This window comes from Fukomys damarensis, unplaced genomic scaffold (genome assembly GCF_012274545.1).
Source record: "Fukomys damarensis isolate Sample0158 unplaced genomic scaffold, DMR_v1.0_HiC HiC_scaffold_10, whole genome shotgun sequence".
Classification (NCBI taxonomy): Eukaryota; Metazoa; Chordata; class Mammalia; order Rodentia; family Bathyergidae; genus Fukomys; species Fukomys damarensis.
In genome coordinates this window covers 13567316-13579878 of record NW_022900922.1, presented here as the reverse complement: position 1 = coordinate 13579878, position 12563 = coordinate 13567316, and the positions used below count along the sequence as shown (strand labels likewise).

The window sequence follows — 12563 nt, the reverse complement described above, 5'->3', positions numbered from 1 at the left end:
GCCTGGCTCGCCGAGAGCTCTGTGCCTCACAGAAATGCCCCTCTCTGCCCTTGACCCACTCCCTGCCTGCCCCGGCGCTAGCGGCCCCAGTGGCATGAGGAGGTCACCGGACGTCAGCCCCCGGAGACTGTCGGACATCAGCCCCCAGCTCCGGCAGCTGAAGTACTTGGTGGTGGACGAGGCGATCAAGGAGGACCTGAAATGGTCGCGCTCGGTGGAGGACCTCACCAGCGGGCCCGTGGGGCTCACGTCCATCGAGGAGCGGATTCTGCGCATCACCGGCTACTATGGCTACCAGCCCTGGGCCGCAAGCTACAAAAGTAAGACCCCCACGCACACCCGACGTCATTCCCCCGCCCCAGTCTCTGTAGCTAGGGTAAGAGGCGCAAGCAGCAACGCCCAGCACCCTGCCTGGAGATGGGTAACTTTGAACAAGAGGCCAGAAGACAGTGCCCCATGCCTTGGGGACAACCTCTCCGTCCTCTTACGCCCCTCCCATGCCTACGCAGTCCTCCGTGTCCTCTTCTCCTTTCTCTGGAGGTGTTGCAATATGGAGGGCACCCCTGGTGTGCCTGACCTCCAGAACCAAACCACCGCAGGGAATCAAAGCGCCAGGGCTGCTGAGCTTTCTTGGGGATCTTAGAGTGTTACCGGGCTCTGTGTCAGTCCGACTGGCTGTTTGCAGAATGTGGACTTAGGCAGATTTTGACTCTTCTGGGTGTCTCCTGAGCTGTGGTAACTTCACTTTGCCTCAGTGAAGAGGTTCTGTGGATTTTTCTAGACACCTGACAAGGTGAGCACTGGGAGCCTACCAGACTTTCCTCTGGCTGTGAGATTCAGCTAATAGGTTTGGCACTGGTGTGATCACTTAATAGATATTACCTGTGTGGCCAGGACCACTTTGGTGGACATTTGCTCAGGTTGGGAGGGGGAGATTGGCTACAACAAACTGAAGATAACTGTAACTATAACTAGATGGTCCCAGCCCTGTAGTTGGACAGAGCCAAAGAGATTTAAGAAATGGGCATGACTCACTTATTTGTGAATAAAAGACCTAACAGCTTGGCGATTTTGAGATTTTTTTTTTTTTTTACTTTTATTGCTTGAAATTGCAAAATCCTTTGTTTTTACATGAAAATATCAGGCTTTTGTGATTTAATCACATTCACTACCAAAAGCATGTCTATCTTTAGATTATTCCTAAAATCCTTCAATTCCAAGCCAAAGGTCAGCAGGCTGCTAGCAGAGAGTTTAATGGTTTTATGTTATTTGTGGGAGCAAACATGGGATTTCAGTATTTAATTTCCTTGCCTTTACTCGTAGTTCCAGGTCAGTCTCAACTACATAGTGAGACCCTGTCTCAAAAAAACAAAATAAATAAATACATAAAGACATCCAGTGTAAACCTGTAAGATGATCTGTCTCCTGATTTGCTGCTAAAATTGTTGACAATTTAGATTGCAGCAGAAATTCAAGGGATCAAGTTCTCTTTTGCACTGCAAAACACGGGGTTTAGGATAATAAAAATGAAAAACACTGGAAACTGTTTTTTTATGGGTATGGATAGGGTACTGAATTTTTATTTCTGGTTTTAAAATTTTTAGAAAATAGAAATTTTCTGATTGCTTCATTCTCTGCTTGTTTCATAACTGAAGATAGTGATACAAATTATAGTCTTCACGGAGTCATCTCTTTCACCCCTGAAGTCATAATAAGGTGTCTCTTTATAATTCCATTTGTGCCTGGCTCTATGTGCTCCATGGAAATAATGACCGCAGTTTGTGACTTCAGGGCCTGGTGAGTAGCTTTCAGGGGTGATGCTTATGTTTGGTACAAGCATACTTTATAATTCAGGCCAAGGAAAGGCCACAAGGAAAGTGAGTCCCTTGTGTCACCCACAGTATTCTCAGATAGCCTCTCTCTGAGGCTTTACTAAAGGAATAAATACTAGCAGACGAGGCTACAGTGGCTCTTGAAAGATGATGAAAATCAGCTCACTCCACTCTATTTCTGTGAAGATTCTTCTTTATTCCAAGATATTTCCTTGCTACTGAAATGCTTTAGGTGACAACTGACATTTTGATGAATTAATTGGGTTTTAAGTTTAAATTTAGAGATGCTAATGTTTTATTCATATAGAGGGAAAGGGTTTAGGGCAGCACTTTACCATCTTTACCTAACTAAAATAATAACACAGAAGCTCATCCATCTGTAGCTATCAGTTAGATACTTGGATTGTTGCTTAATAATTGCACAGGCTGGAAGAAATGATGATTATCAAGTGAAATGTCTTCCAGGAGAAGTTTCAGAGCGCTCCGTGCCTCACATCGTCATGCTACCTCTTAGTTATCCTTCACAGTGACTTACCTGCATCTCAACTGTAGGAGCTGCCCAGAGATTTGCTGTGAATTTCCAGGCTATTTGATAGGGGTGCAGTGGCTGTGTGTAGTGTAGCAGCCCAAATCTTTACTCACGGGTGTCCTCTTTGTGTCTGGGCTTTCTTTGGGTAGATCAGGTTAGAGGAGGCAATTGTCAGGAGGGCAGGAAGACCTCCGCTCACTACTCTCAACCCAGCTACTAGAGGCACAAGGTTCACTCTGGGCAGCAGTCTATTTGTAAAGAATTGTTTTTTTTTTTTCTCAAACCCCGAAGTTCCTGAGGTCTGAGAGGGACAGTTTGTGTGAAAGTTAAATTATAAACAAGTAGGTAGGACTGGGCGAGTTCCTCTTCTCAGTGGCTCGAGATGTCCACGCTCCACAGTCTATGTTTCTGAACTTAACCACTTGGCGATATTCTTGGGGATCCCTTAAATGAATAGGTAGCTACAGGTGTATCCACAATCCCAAAAGCACCTGGTGCTCAGTAGTGGCTCAGTAAATGTTTGCTGCTTGAATGAGTCGTGGTCTGCACTCTTGACCTCTGGGAGAGAAAACCTCTGAACGTACCTCTGGAGTGATTGCATCACTTAATTTTTTTGTACTGACTTTCTGTTGGTTTGGAATTGCTCTGTTCTTTCATAGTTCTTCCACTGTGTTTTCTGACCCATAAACTAGAAGAGGTTCTTGATGATAAGCTTTGGTTTGGTCCAGGGTTTCTGAAGCTCACCATTATTGAGCCTTTCTCCTGGGTAATTCCTTGTTGTGTGGACTGCCCTGCACATAGCCCTGGCATCTGCCTATTAGATGCCAGTAGCATCCCACCTTTCCCCATGTGATAACCCAAAGCATCTCCACATATTGCCACATGTCCCTTAGGGGCTGGCTTTGGTTGAGACCCATTTGTTTAACCTGAACCTCAAATTCATACTTCAAGTGATCTCCATTCTGCCAACCAGTAGTGCTGAATGAGCGGGCCTGCCTCCTGAATTCCTGGGCTCCTCCTTCCTTCTCCTTTCTCCCTGGACCACTCCTTGGGTTTTCACCATGGGCCAGATTGTAATTCACAGCCTCTTGCTTCTGTAGCTAGTGTGGTTCCTCATGCGTTCACCTTAAATCAGTAACCTGTGGTGAGTGCTTTAGAATTCAGAACAATCTCCATAGTTTCTCCCAAGAGCTCCTTTTCTGTTCTCACCTTGGGTCAGAGTAGAGTACAACCATTGGAACACCTTCTGCTCCTTTTTCCTTACTATCTACTCTGATGCAGAGCAGGTTGGGAGGGAGATGGCTGTGGAAAGGGAGAGGACAGGGAGATCAGAAAGGCTCCCTGTGTACAAGGACAGCCAGCCAGCCCAGGTGTCAGACATGCCGGGAGTGGGCATGAACAAGGGAATCTGAAATGGCGCAGTTTGGAGATCCAGAAGGAGCTTCTTGTACAGGATGAAGAAGCAACTGTGAATGCTTTTCTACTTTCATTTATTCACTTAGCAAACATTTTTGGAGCTCTCACCCTCTGCTCTCACCCTCTCACAGAGGCAGGGAACAGAGGAAAGGCTCCCTCCACAAGCATGCATTCTTCAAGGATCTCTGTTGGCAAAACTGGCCTTAGATAACAGATACCTGGGGAGACTGTAGGTAGCATTAAGGTTGAGTATTCACAGTGAGGAGGGACATTTCACTTTCCAAAAGGATTCCCTGAAGAGTGTTCTCAAATAGTGTACTCCAAACACTTTCCCCCTCAAAAGCACTTTGCAGAATAGCTTTGTAGTAGGAGTCATGCTTATTCCCTAGAGTGAGGTTCAACAGTCTTTGGAGTAGAATTGTTAACACTACATGGTACTTGTTATGGTTTCAGAGGTGGGGTTTCCAATAGGTGGTGGGACCATGGAGGCACTATACTTATTAATGGATTAATCTACTGATGAGTTTATAACTAAATGTGATGTTAGGGGGTGGGGCCTGATCAGAATAGTTGGGTTACTTGGTAGGTACCCTAAAAGGGTGTATTCTTGTGCCCTGTCCTGCCTCCCCACTCCATCTTGCTTTCTTCTTCCTCTCCTTCCTACCTGGGAGCCAATAAACCATGGACTAGACACCCTGAAACCATAAGCCAAAGTAAACCTCTCCTCTTTTAAGTTGCAAGTGTCAGGTCTTTCGTCCCAGTAACAGAAAGTGTTTCAGTGCTGGTGTGTTAGATAAAAATGATTCGTTTTAAAAATGCATTTGGGTTTAGTTTTACATCATCTGTAGAGCAAAGGGTGAGCTTGTCCCCAAAGACTACCCATTTCTAGTCTACTCCCACCTACCACTGGTAATGGGAGTCATTACCAAAGATTGCAGCCCAGGCCAGGAATATGCAGGACCCTGAACAAAACCTCTTGATCTGGATGGAGATTTTCTAGTTCTGGCTGAAAAATGCAGGGTGCTGAGTAACTAACATACCCGGTACAAAGTTACTGTGTGTTTCACACTCCTCTGGATTTAAGTGTTGCACAGGGTTTGTATGCTGAGTTTTTGCCATTTCAGACTGGCCTGCACCTAAGCTGCTTGCACACGTGGCCCTGGTGCAGCTGGGGCAGAGGCACACAGTACGGCCGAAGTCATGGTGCTCGGCTTCCACGTGACCCTTCTGCACTGCAAAGGTCAGAGTGGCACTCAGAAATGATCCTGTGCAAGGAACTGAAGATTCAGTCATAAAAGTTTATTTTACAATGGAGCTTGGCATATTAAAGAGGAGACAGAAAAGATTTTAAAAAGAAAGAATTAGAGGGTGGCTGTGGCCGGGTGAGCTAGAACACAGGATTTCTAAGGCGTCAGAGAGGGAAGTTGGTTCCCGAGTTTGAATGCATGCTTACAATTTAGAAGTAGCTTTCTGAGTCTTTGACAGGTAAGATGCAGAACCATGACTGTTTAAAGTGCTCCCCAAGTCACCGAGGTGTCACCTGTTTGTGAAGGGTGTGGTGTCACCTGCAGGGAAGTTTCATCTCCCTGGCTTTAAAGTAGCGGGGATAAGGAGGTATCTCTGTTTCTTCTGAAGTGTGTCCGAGGAGTCCTTGCCTAGTAGCTACTCTAGGACCCTCGGGGCAGGATGGGCATGTTGGTCCTTGCCTTACGCAGCTGAAAAAATTCAGGTGAGATGCATTAAAAAATAAACCCACAATGTGTGTGAGCCATTGAGGTGTGTTGGGCGTTTTGCAGAGTGCTGTTGAGGACACTTGAACTTTGGGCATACAGTGGAGAGGGCACCCTCAGAGCCTCGGTGCAGCTGTGGGAATGAAGGACATGGACCACCATGGAGTTGCATTCACAACTTAGCTACATCCCTACATAGACATATGACAGATTGTTCACCACAAGTCTCTGATTTGTCATCTATAAAATAGAGGGTGGCAACTGAAAACAAGCCTTAGCCCTGTGTGCAGGAGAACAAACAGATCAGATACTATTTTGAAAGTCTGGCCAGCTTGCAGGGACCCCTCAGCTGCCCTGGGCCACGTGGCTTAGATCAGGCTGCAACAGCAGACAGTGTCATCCCTTCCTGGGCATGCACATTAGACTTCTGAGCTGACTGCCTCAACCAGCGTCTCTCCTTTCATCTGAGATTTAAACTGTAAGCTGTACTGATAGGCACAGTAGTCATAACTACTGTGGAGTCATAACTTCCTGTAGTCATAACTACTTAGGAGGCTGAGGCAGGAGGATGACTTGAGCCCAGGATTTAAAGGCCAGCTTGGACAACATAGCAAGACCTGGTCTCCAAAAGCAGAAGTTGTGCTCCAGTGTAAATTTGTGATTGTATAGCTCCCTGGGGGGCTCTTCTGTTCCACATGGGTGGAGAAGCAGGGAAAGCTGGTTTATGTGAGAGAAGACACCAGTAGGTGTATGTGACAACTAGCGAGAGCCATGGTAGTCGAAGGACCAGGTACCATTTCCCTCCTAGATCAAAGTCCTACTGCAGCTCCTCCATGGCCCTGAGCTCCCACAGTTCCAATACTATAGCCCGTTCCTACCATGTAAACCCACTGGGTCCTGTTCTGAACAAAGTCAGGCTCCTCTGTGGAAAAGACTACTCAGGTTCAGAAGGACAAAAGAATGGTCCACGCTATAAAAGAGCTGGTTTCTGGAAGCAAAAGGTCACCTTCTGAAAGCTGAGATGGTAAAGACGGTCACAGAGTGCCAGTTACTGGAGCGCTGCTGACAAAGTGGACACCCAGTCGCACCATCTGGGTTAAATGTGTGGATGTCCACAGCAGGGCATGAGCTAGAGGTTTCTGCTTCTTTTGTTTTGTTACTTGACGTGACATCTTTTGGTTCACTGCAGTGGTGAATGTGCACAGATCAAACAGATCAATAGAGCAAGTGACAAGCTTTGTTTCCTTGTCTTATTGTGGAGCTTAGAAAGGGACATGTGCAATTAGTAATCTGATAAATTCTTTGGGTGAATGATGATAGCAGGGATTTGAGCAATTGCCTAGGACATGGGCCCCCATTTTTCTCGCATGCAACTCCAGGGAGCTTTAATTTATGACATTTAAGATGATAGGAAATAAATTGCACCACTCAGGTGATTTGCCGTGTAAACGACTACTGGCTGTTTTGGACTCCTGAGATTTGCAGAGATTCAATGTAACTTCTCAGAACAGTTTTTGGTTTTGAAAAATGGTTTTCTGTGACGTTCAAATTTTCTCCTTGTCAGTCTGCTATGCATCATCTACAGTACTTGGCTAGGTCAGAAACTATTAGGAGATTCTTTTTATTTTTCTGCACCATCTACTTGTAACAATATAGTGTTATAAAAGTTTGGGTAAGTCCTCAAAGTTTTATTCAAAAGGGTTGGAAGGGAAATGCTTTTAAAAGAATGGCAAATTTTGCCTTCTTATTTTCTCTTTGCAATTTGACCCAGACCATTTTTAGTGAATGTATGAGATTCATTTTCTCTAGGAAAAGGAATACAATTATAAATGTAGGTGTGAAACAAATGGGCTTTGAGCAGTGTCCAGTGCACATGTGTGAGTTTAATAAACAGACTTCATGGCAGGAGTACTTGTATTGTTATAAAATACCAGGGGGAGGGCAAGGGATTTGGCTCAGTGGTTCCACTGGCTGCCTTGCAAGCACAAGGGCCCAAGTTTGATCCCTGGTACCACACACTCACACACACACACACACACACACACACACACACACACTACGAGGGGAGGACTGGAAGTCTCCTCTCCATTTTTTTCTTTAAAACTTAACCAAAGAAATAGTTTGAGGATAGTCGGGTGTGGTAGTGCATGCCTGTAATCCCCACACTCAGGAGGCTGAAGCAGGAGGGTTGCCATGAGTTCAAGACCAGCCTGAGCTACATAGTGAGTTCAAATCCAGCTTGATCTACACAGCAATACCCTGTCTCAAGAAAGAAAAATAGTTTGAGGACTATACAAATATCATAACCTGAAGCAACACATCCTAAGGGCTTATCCAAACTCTTACTTTGTCAGCATTTCATTTTATTAAATATTGAGCATAAAAGTCTTACATAGATTTATCTGATGTTAGGCAGTTGGTGCTTTTTCAGAGTCACATGTGAATAAACTATAAGCTATTGAAGTGCTGGGAAGTGTAAATGTGTTTGTTCTGTGCATAACCAACATTGGATCTGATGATTCTCTCAAAACACATTGAGGAGTTTCAGTGTGGCGGCCAAAAGGTAGAAGCACTTTCCACCAACCAATCCACAGACCCACCAGATGCTCTTTGTTGAGAAACCTGTGGACCAGGCAGGGGCTTCAGAATAATCTCTGATGGAATTCCAGATGCTTTTGATGAAGAGCTCATTTTTTAAAAATTGAGTTAATTGGTACATTTTAGGTATACAGTACAGTTACATTCATTATTGGGATCCTGTACCTTTACATGACAGGTCTTGGTTCTCATTTTTTCCCCTTGTCCCTGCCCTCCCTTCACCCCAAGCTCATTTTTTAATGGTTTAGAAATGCGTCATGAACGCGTATTTTTTTACTCACATATATACCCATCTGTCCATCCATTCTCTCAAGCCATCAAAAATCCACTGTTGGGCCTGGAGATTTAGCTCATTGGTGCTGCACCTGCCTTGTAAGCTCAAGGTCCTGAGTTCAATCTCTGGCCCAAAAAAAAAAAAAATCCACTATTACTAAAAAGGCAGTAAATACATTCACTCCTAGGGTAAATACTGACTACATATATGGCAGAGTTGCTGTTTCCTAGAAGACTGTAGTAGATGATCAGACATACAATTGGGTTGGCCCTGATCCACACTTTTTTTTGCCTTGTGTCTCTCTCACAAGTGCACTGAATGTCTGTTTTTGGTCTTTCTCTAACTAAATGCCTTGGGAGTAATTTGGACAAATGAAATGCTGTATTATGTAAATAATACTGCCTAACGTTTTGTCATAGGAATTGTAAGAGCTAGGTAGATTTTTCACTTTTTTCTCTTCCCTTGGAAATGTGCTCTCCACAAGTTTTAATTTGTAAATTTCATATAGCCCAGAAGAGTGGACCCTTTTTTCTTTCATGAAATCATGCAATTGTAAAGATTCTTATCTGGGTTGATGAGATTAAGCTAGGAAAGCAGCATCCTTCTTTTCCAACATTTTGTGTTGCACGTATTCTGTTTCTTTCCAGCTCTTAAGAAAGCTAGCTCAACAATCTTCTTCCTCCAACTAGGGGCCCAGCAGGAATAAGGTGGACTGGAATTCAAAGGAGCTGGGGTACACTGTCTGCTGGCCCTGTCTGTCCTTGCCTGCAGTGCAACACTGTGCAGCTTCCCCAGTTCCTTTTAGCAGAAACCCCCAAATCAATGGCAGTGATCCTTTGAAGCTGCTCAGCTGTGCAGCTGCAGAGTAATACCGTGAAGCAATCCATGTAGGTAGGAAGGGAATGATGTCTCTGAGGGGTGTCTCTACTTTTATGTGTTAATAAAGCCAGGTCGTGGTTAACACGATGATAGGAAGATCTGGGCTTTCATCCAGAAGTCCCTCTCTGCATTTCACCCCAGAGTCACATCCCCCCCCGTGTACATCCTTCTAAGACTTGGGCCATGGCCAGGTTAAAACACAGCCTGAGGCTGGGTGTTCAGAGGACACTATCTTACTGCTCCTCTCCTGCTGATTGCTTGCCTCTGTCCTTGACCCCTTTTTTGTGATGAGCACATGGAAACCTGAGCCTCAGGGAAGGCGGTGCCCCTGTGGAACATTGGCTTCTAATGATTAGCAGGTGATCTGAGACTGTTTGGATCAATACCAAGGTTGTGCCTTGAATTTCTTGATGTCTTTCAGAGTAATGGCTCCTGTGGGGAGGGAGGGGGCTCGGGCACCACAGCCTCTTGGTCAGCTTGTACCTGATAACAGAGCAGGAGATAATAATATAATGGTTATCTTCTAGGTGCTTAGATCTCTGCCCCATGACCTCAGCAGTGCCCTGGGACTGCCACAATTTCTCCATCAAGGTGTCTGTGTTACTTTGTAGGAATCATGGCTATCAAAACCATTTTGGAGGCAATTGGGGTCTACTGTTCATTGAATCACTTTATGGAGTATTTTATTTTCCTTGGGCCTCACAGAATTAGTGTGGTTATGTAGAGAACGTCCTTATTCTTAAGAGATGCCAGGTGTTTAGGGATGAAGGATCATTTGGTCTGTAATGTACATTCAAATGGTTCAACTAAAACAAGTGTGCATAGACAGATCAAGTAACAGATAATAAAAATGTGGCAACATGTTTGATATTTGGTGAATCTAAATAGGTGTCAAATTTTTCAAAATACAAAGTGCCATCCTTCCAGCCAATGGCTTAGCATAATTCAGGCTTGAAAGAGAAGCGCTGCATCTATTTAGTTCAGGTAATTCCATGGAAATTGGGCTGACATGAAGGGCAGATTGTGTGAGTGCTGACAGGCTGGCTCCAGGGAAGGAGCAAGCACTCCCCACCCCCAGCAGCACAGCACAGTGCCTGGCTCCCATCACACTCAGTGCCTTCTTCCAAGCTGGCCTGGTGCCTAAGGCGGCATCTACCAAATGCCTTCCTCATCCCTAGGACATACTTGGCACCGTGTGGTGCTGTACCTCAGGCTCCAGGCTCCAGGCTCCAAGATTATTATTTTTTAGTCTCATGTTTGCAATGCATAATGAATACATTCATCATGGGAAATCAGTACGTACACCTATCGTACCTTGATCCTTTTTACTTCTCCTCTTCTACCCCTTCCTCTGGTCTCCCCGCATCCCCAGATTCCCTTGCTCCATAGAGTCTCTATCTCCCTGTGTCCTGTTATGTATATTTTATTCTGCTCTTTAAATTATTTATACTTTAAGGTTTCTCATATACAAGAAAGCACATGATAGTTAACCTTCTGTGTCTGATTTATTTCATTTAACATGATGGTCTCAAGACACATCCATTTTCCTACAGTTGACTAACATTTATCATTCATGGCTTAGTACTACTCCCTTGTGTATTTATACCACATTTTATTTGTCCATTTAGATATTGAAGGGACAGATAAGCTACTTCCAAGATTTAGCTATTGAGTTTCGCTGCTGTAAACATGAGTATGCATGTATCACTGTAATATGACCTCTTACTCTTTTAAGAAGGTACCCATAGAGGTATAGCTGGGTCAAATGCAATTTCTATTTTTTGAGTATTTTGAGGAATCTCCTTGCTGCTTTCCATGGTGTTCATGCTAGTTTGCATTCCTAACAACAATGCAGAAATGTTCCTTTTCTTCCACAACTTTGCCTTCATTTGTTAGTTTTGAGTTCTTCACGATAGACATCTTTCTGAAGTAAGATGGAATTTACTCCAAATGTTGTCTTGATTTGCATGTCTCTAATGGTCAAAACCACTGAACTTTTTTCCATGTACTGATTAGCCCTTTGTACTTTTTTTGAGAAGTATTTTAATTGCCTGGTTTTTTGATTGGCTCTTTTAAGAAGTCTAATTTTTTGAGTTCTTTATCTATTATAGATATTAGTCCTCTAAGTGGTAGCTGGGAAAAATACTTTTTCATTCTATTGCTAAAAGAAATCTACCTTTTCAAGTTTAGACTTCTAGTCTATCACTCCAAATGATTCAAATTTTGTACCCTGTAAAATAAAAATTCCTAGCTTTGGGGGCCTCTTGCCTTTCAGTGAACAGGTAGCCTGGCATCTTAAGTCTGCAAAGCAGGCTGCCTGTAAGATTCACTGGTCTGTTGTGCAGATGGTACTCCATGTGCTTTGACTTCTGAATGCAGCATATTATTTTCCCAGAATGGAGTGGGGTGGGGTGGGGATTACATGTCTCTCCTGAGCAGATCTCCTTGTTCCTGGCTTTCTGTCGTTCTTCTTGGTTCCCAGGTTTGGCGGGAAGTGTGTGTCTCGGGCATAGGCCACTTCCTCTGAAGGCTGCTCCCTAAGAATCTGCTCTGTCTGCTGCTCTCTGGAGAATGTGGGCTCGTGTTGAGAGGGGGAAAATTAAACTGACTCCCCATCTTCTTCCGTGCTTCATGTTCAGGCTGCAGGCTTATAAGAATTTTGCCTTTAGCGGCCTGAAATCCCTTGTAGAATTCACCTTGTGGTGGCTTTCCTTTAGGATGGCATTGCATTTGTTCTTTGTGGTTAGAGAAATGAGGGCAAGTGCAATGAAGAGACCACACAGAATTTAGACATAGTATTAATTTTTGTCTCATAGTATTAATTTTTGTATGAATTGGAATCACTAAATTATAGGGGTTCCTCTATTAAAATGTTTGCTTTTTTTTATTGAGTTTATTGGTACATTTAGGGATACAGTACAGTTACATTCATTGTTGGGATAAAATGAGGGCGTGCAATGAAGAGACCACACAGAATTTAGACATAGTATTAATTTTTGTCTCATAGTATTAATTTTTGTATGAATTGGAATCACTAAATTATAGGGGTTCCTCTATTAAAATGTTTGCTTTTTTTTATTGAGAGTATTGGTACATTTAGGGATACAGTACAGTTACATTCATTGTTGGGATCATGTACCTTTACATGGCAAGTCTTGATTCTCATTTTTTTCCCCTTACCTCTGCCCTCCCTTCACCCCCTCCTCCCCTCCCCATCTACAAACACTTTATTTTCATCTTTTCATTCTCTCACATTTTTTTCTTTTCCCTTTTTGTTCTTCCCCTACGTATCACACCTTCCCTAC

At 43.8% G+C, this 12563-nt stretch overlaps 1 protein-coding gene across 3 annotated transcripts in view; it reads left to right on the top strand.

Moving 5' to 3' along the window:
• The first annotated feature begins 66 nt into the window (after nucleotides 1–66).
• The window catches only part of Slc35f3 (solute carrier family 35 member F3), a 303473-nt gene continuing 290976 nt past the window's right edge, over nucleotides 67–12563 (top strand). For all 3 annotated transcript variants that reach the window (XM_010621954.3, XM_033761853.1, XM_033761852.1), the window contains exon 1: nucleotides 67–320. In XM_010621954.3, the coding sequence (XP_010620256.1) occupies nucleotides 95–320 (226 nt within the window). In that variant the 5' untranslated portion in view covers nucleotides 67–94. The remainder of the gene's footprint in view (nucleotides 321–12563) is intronic.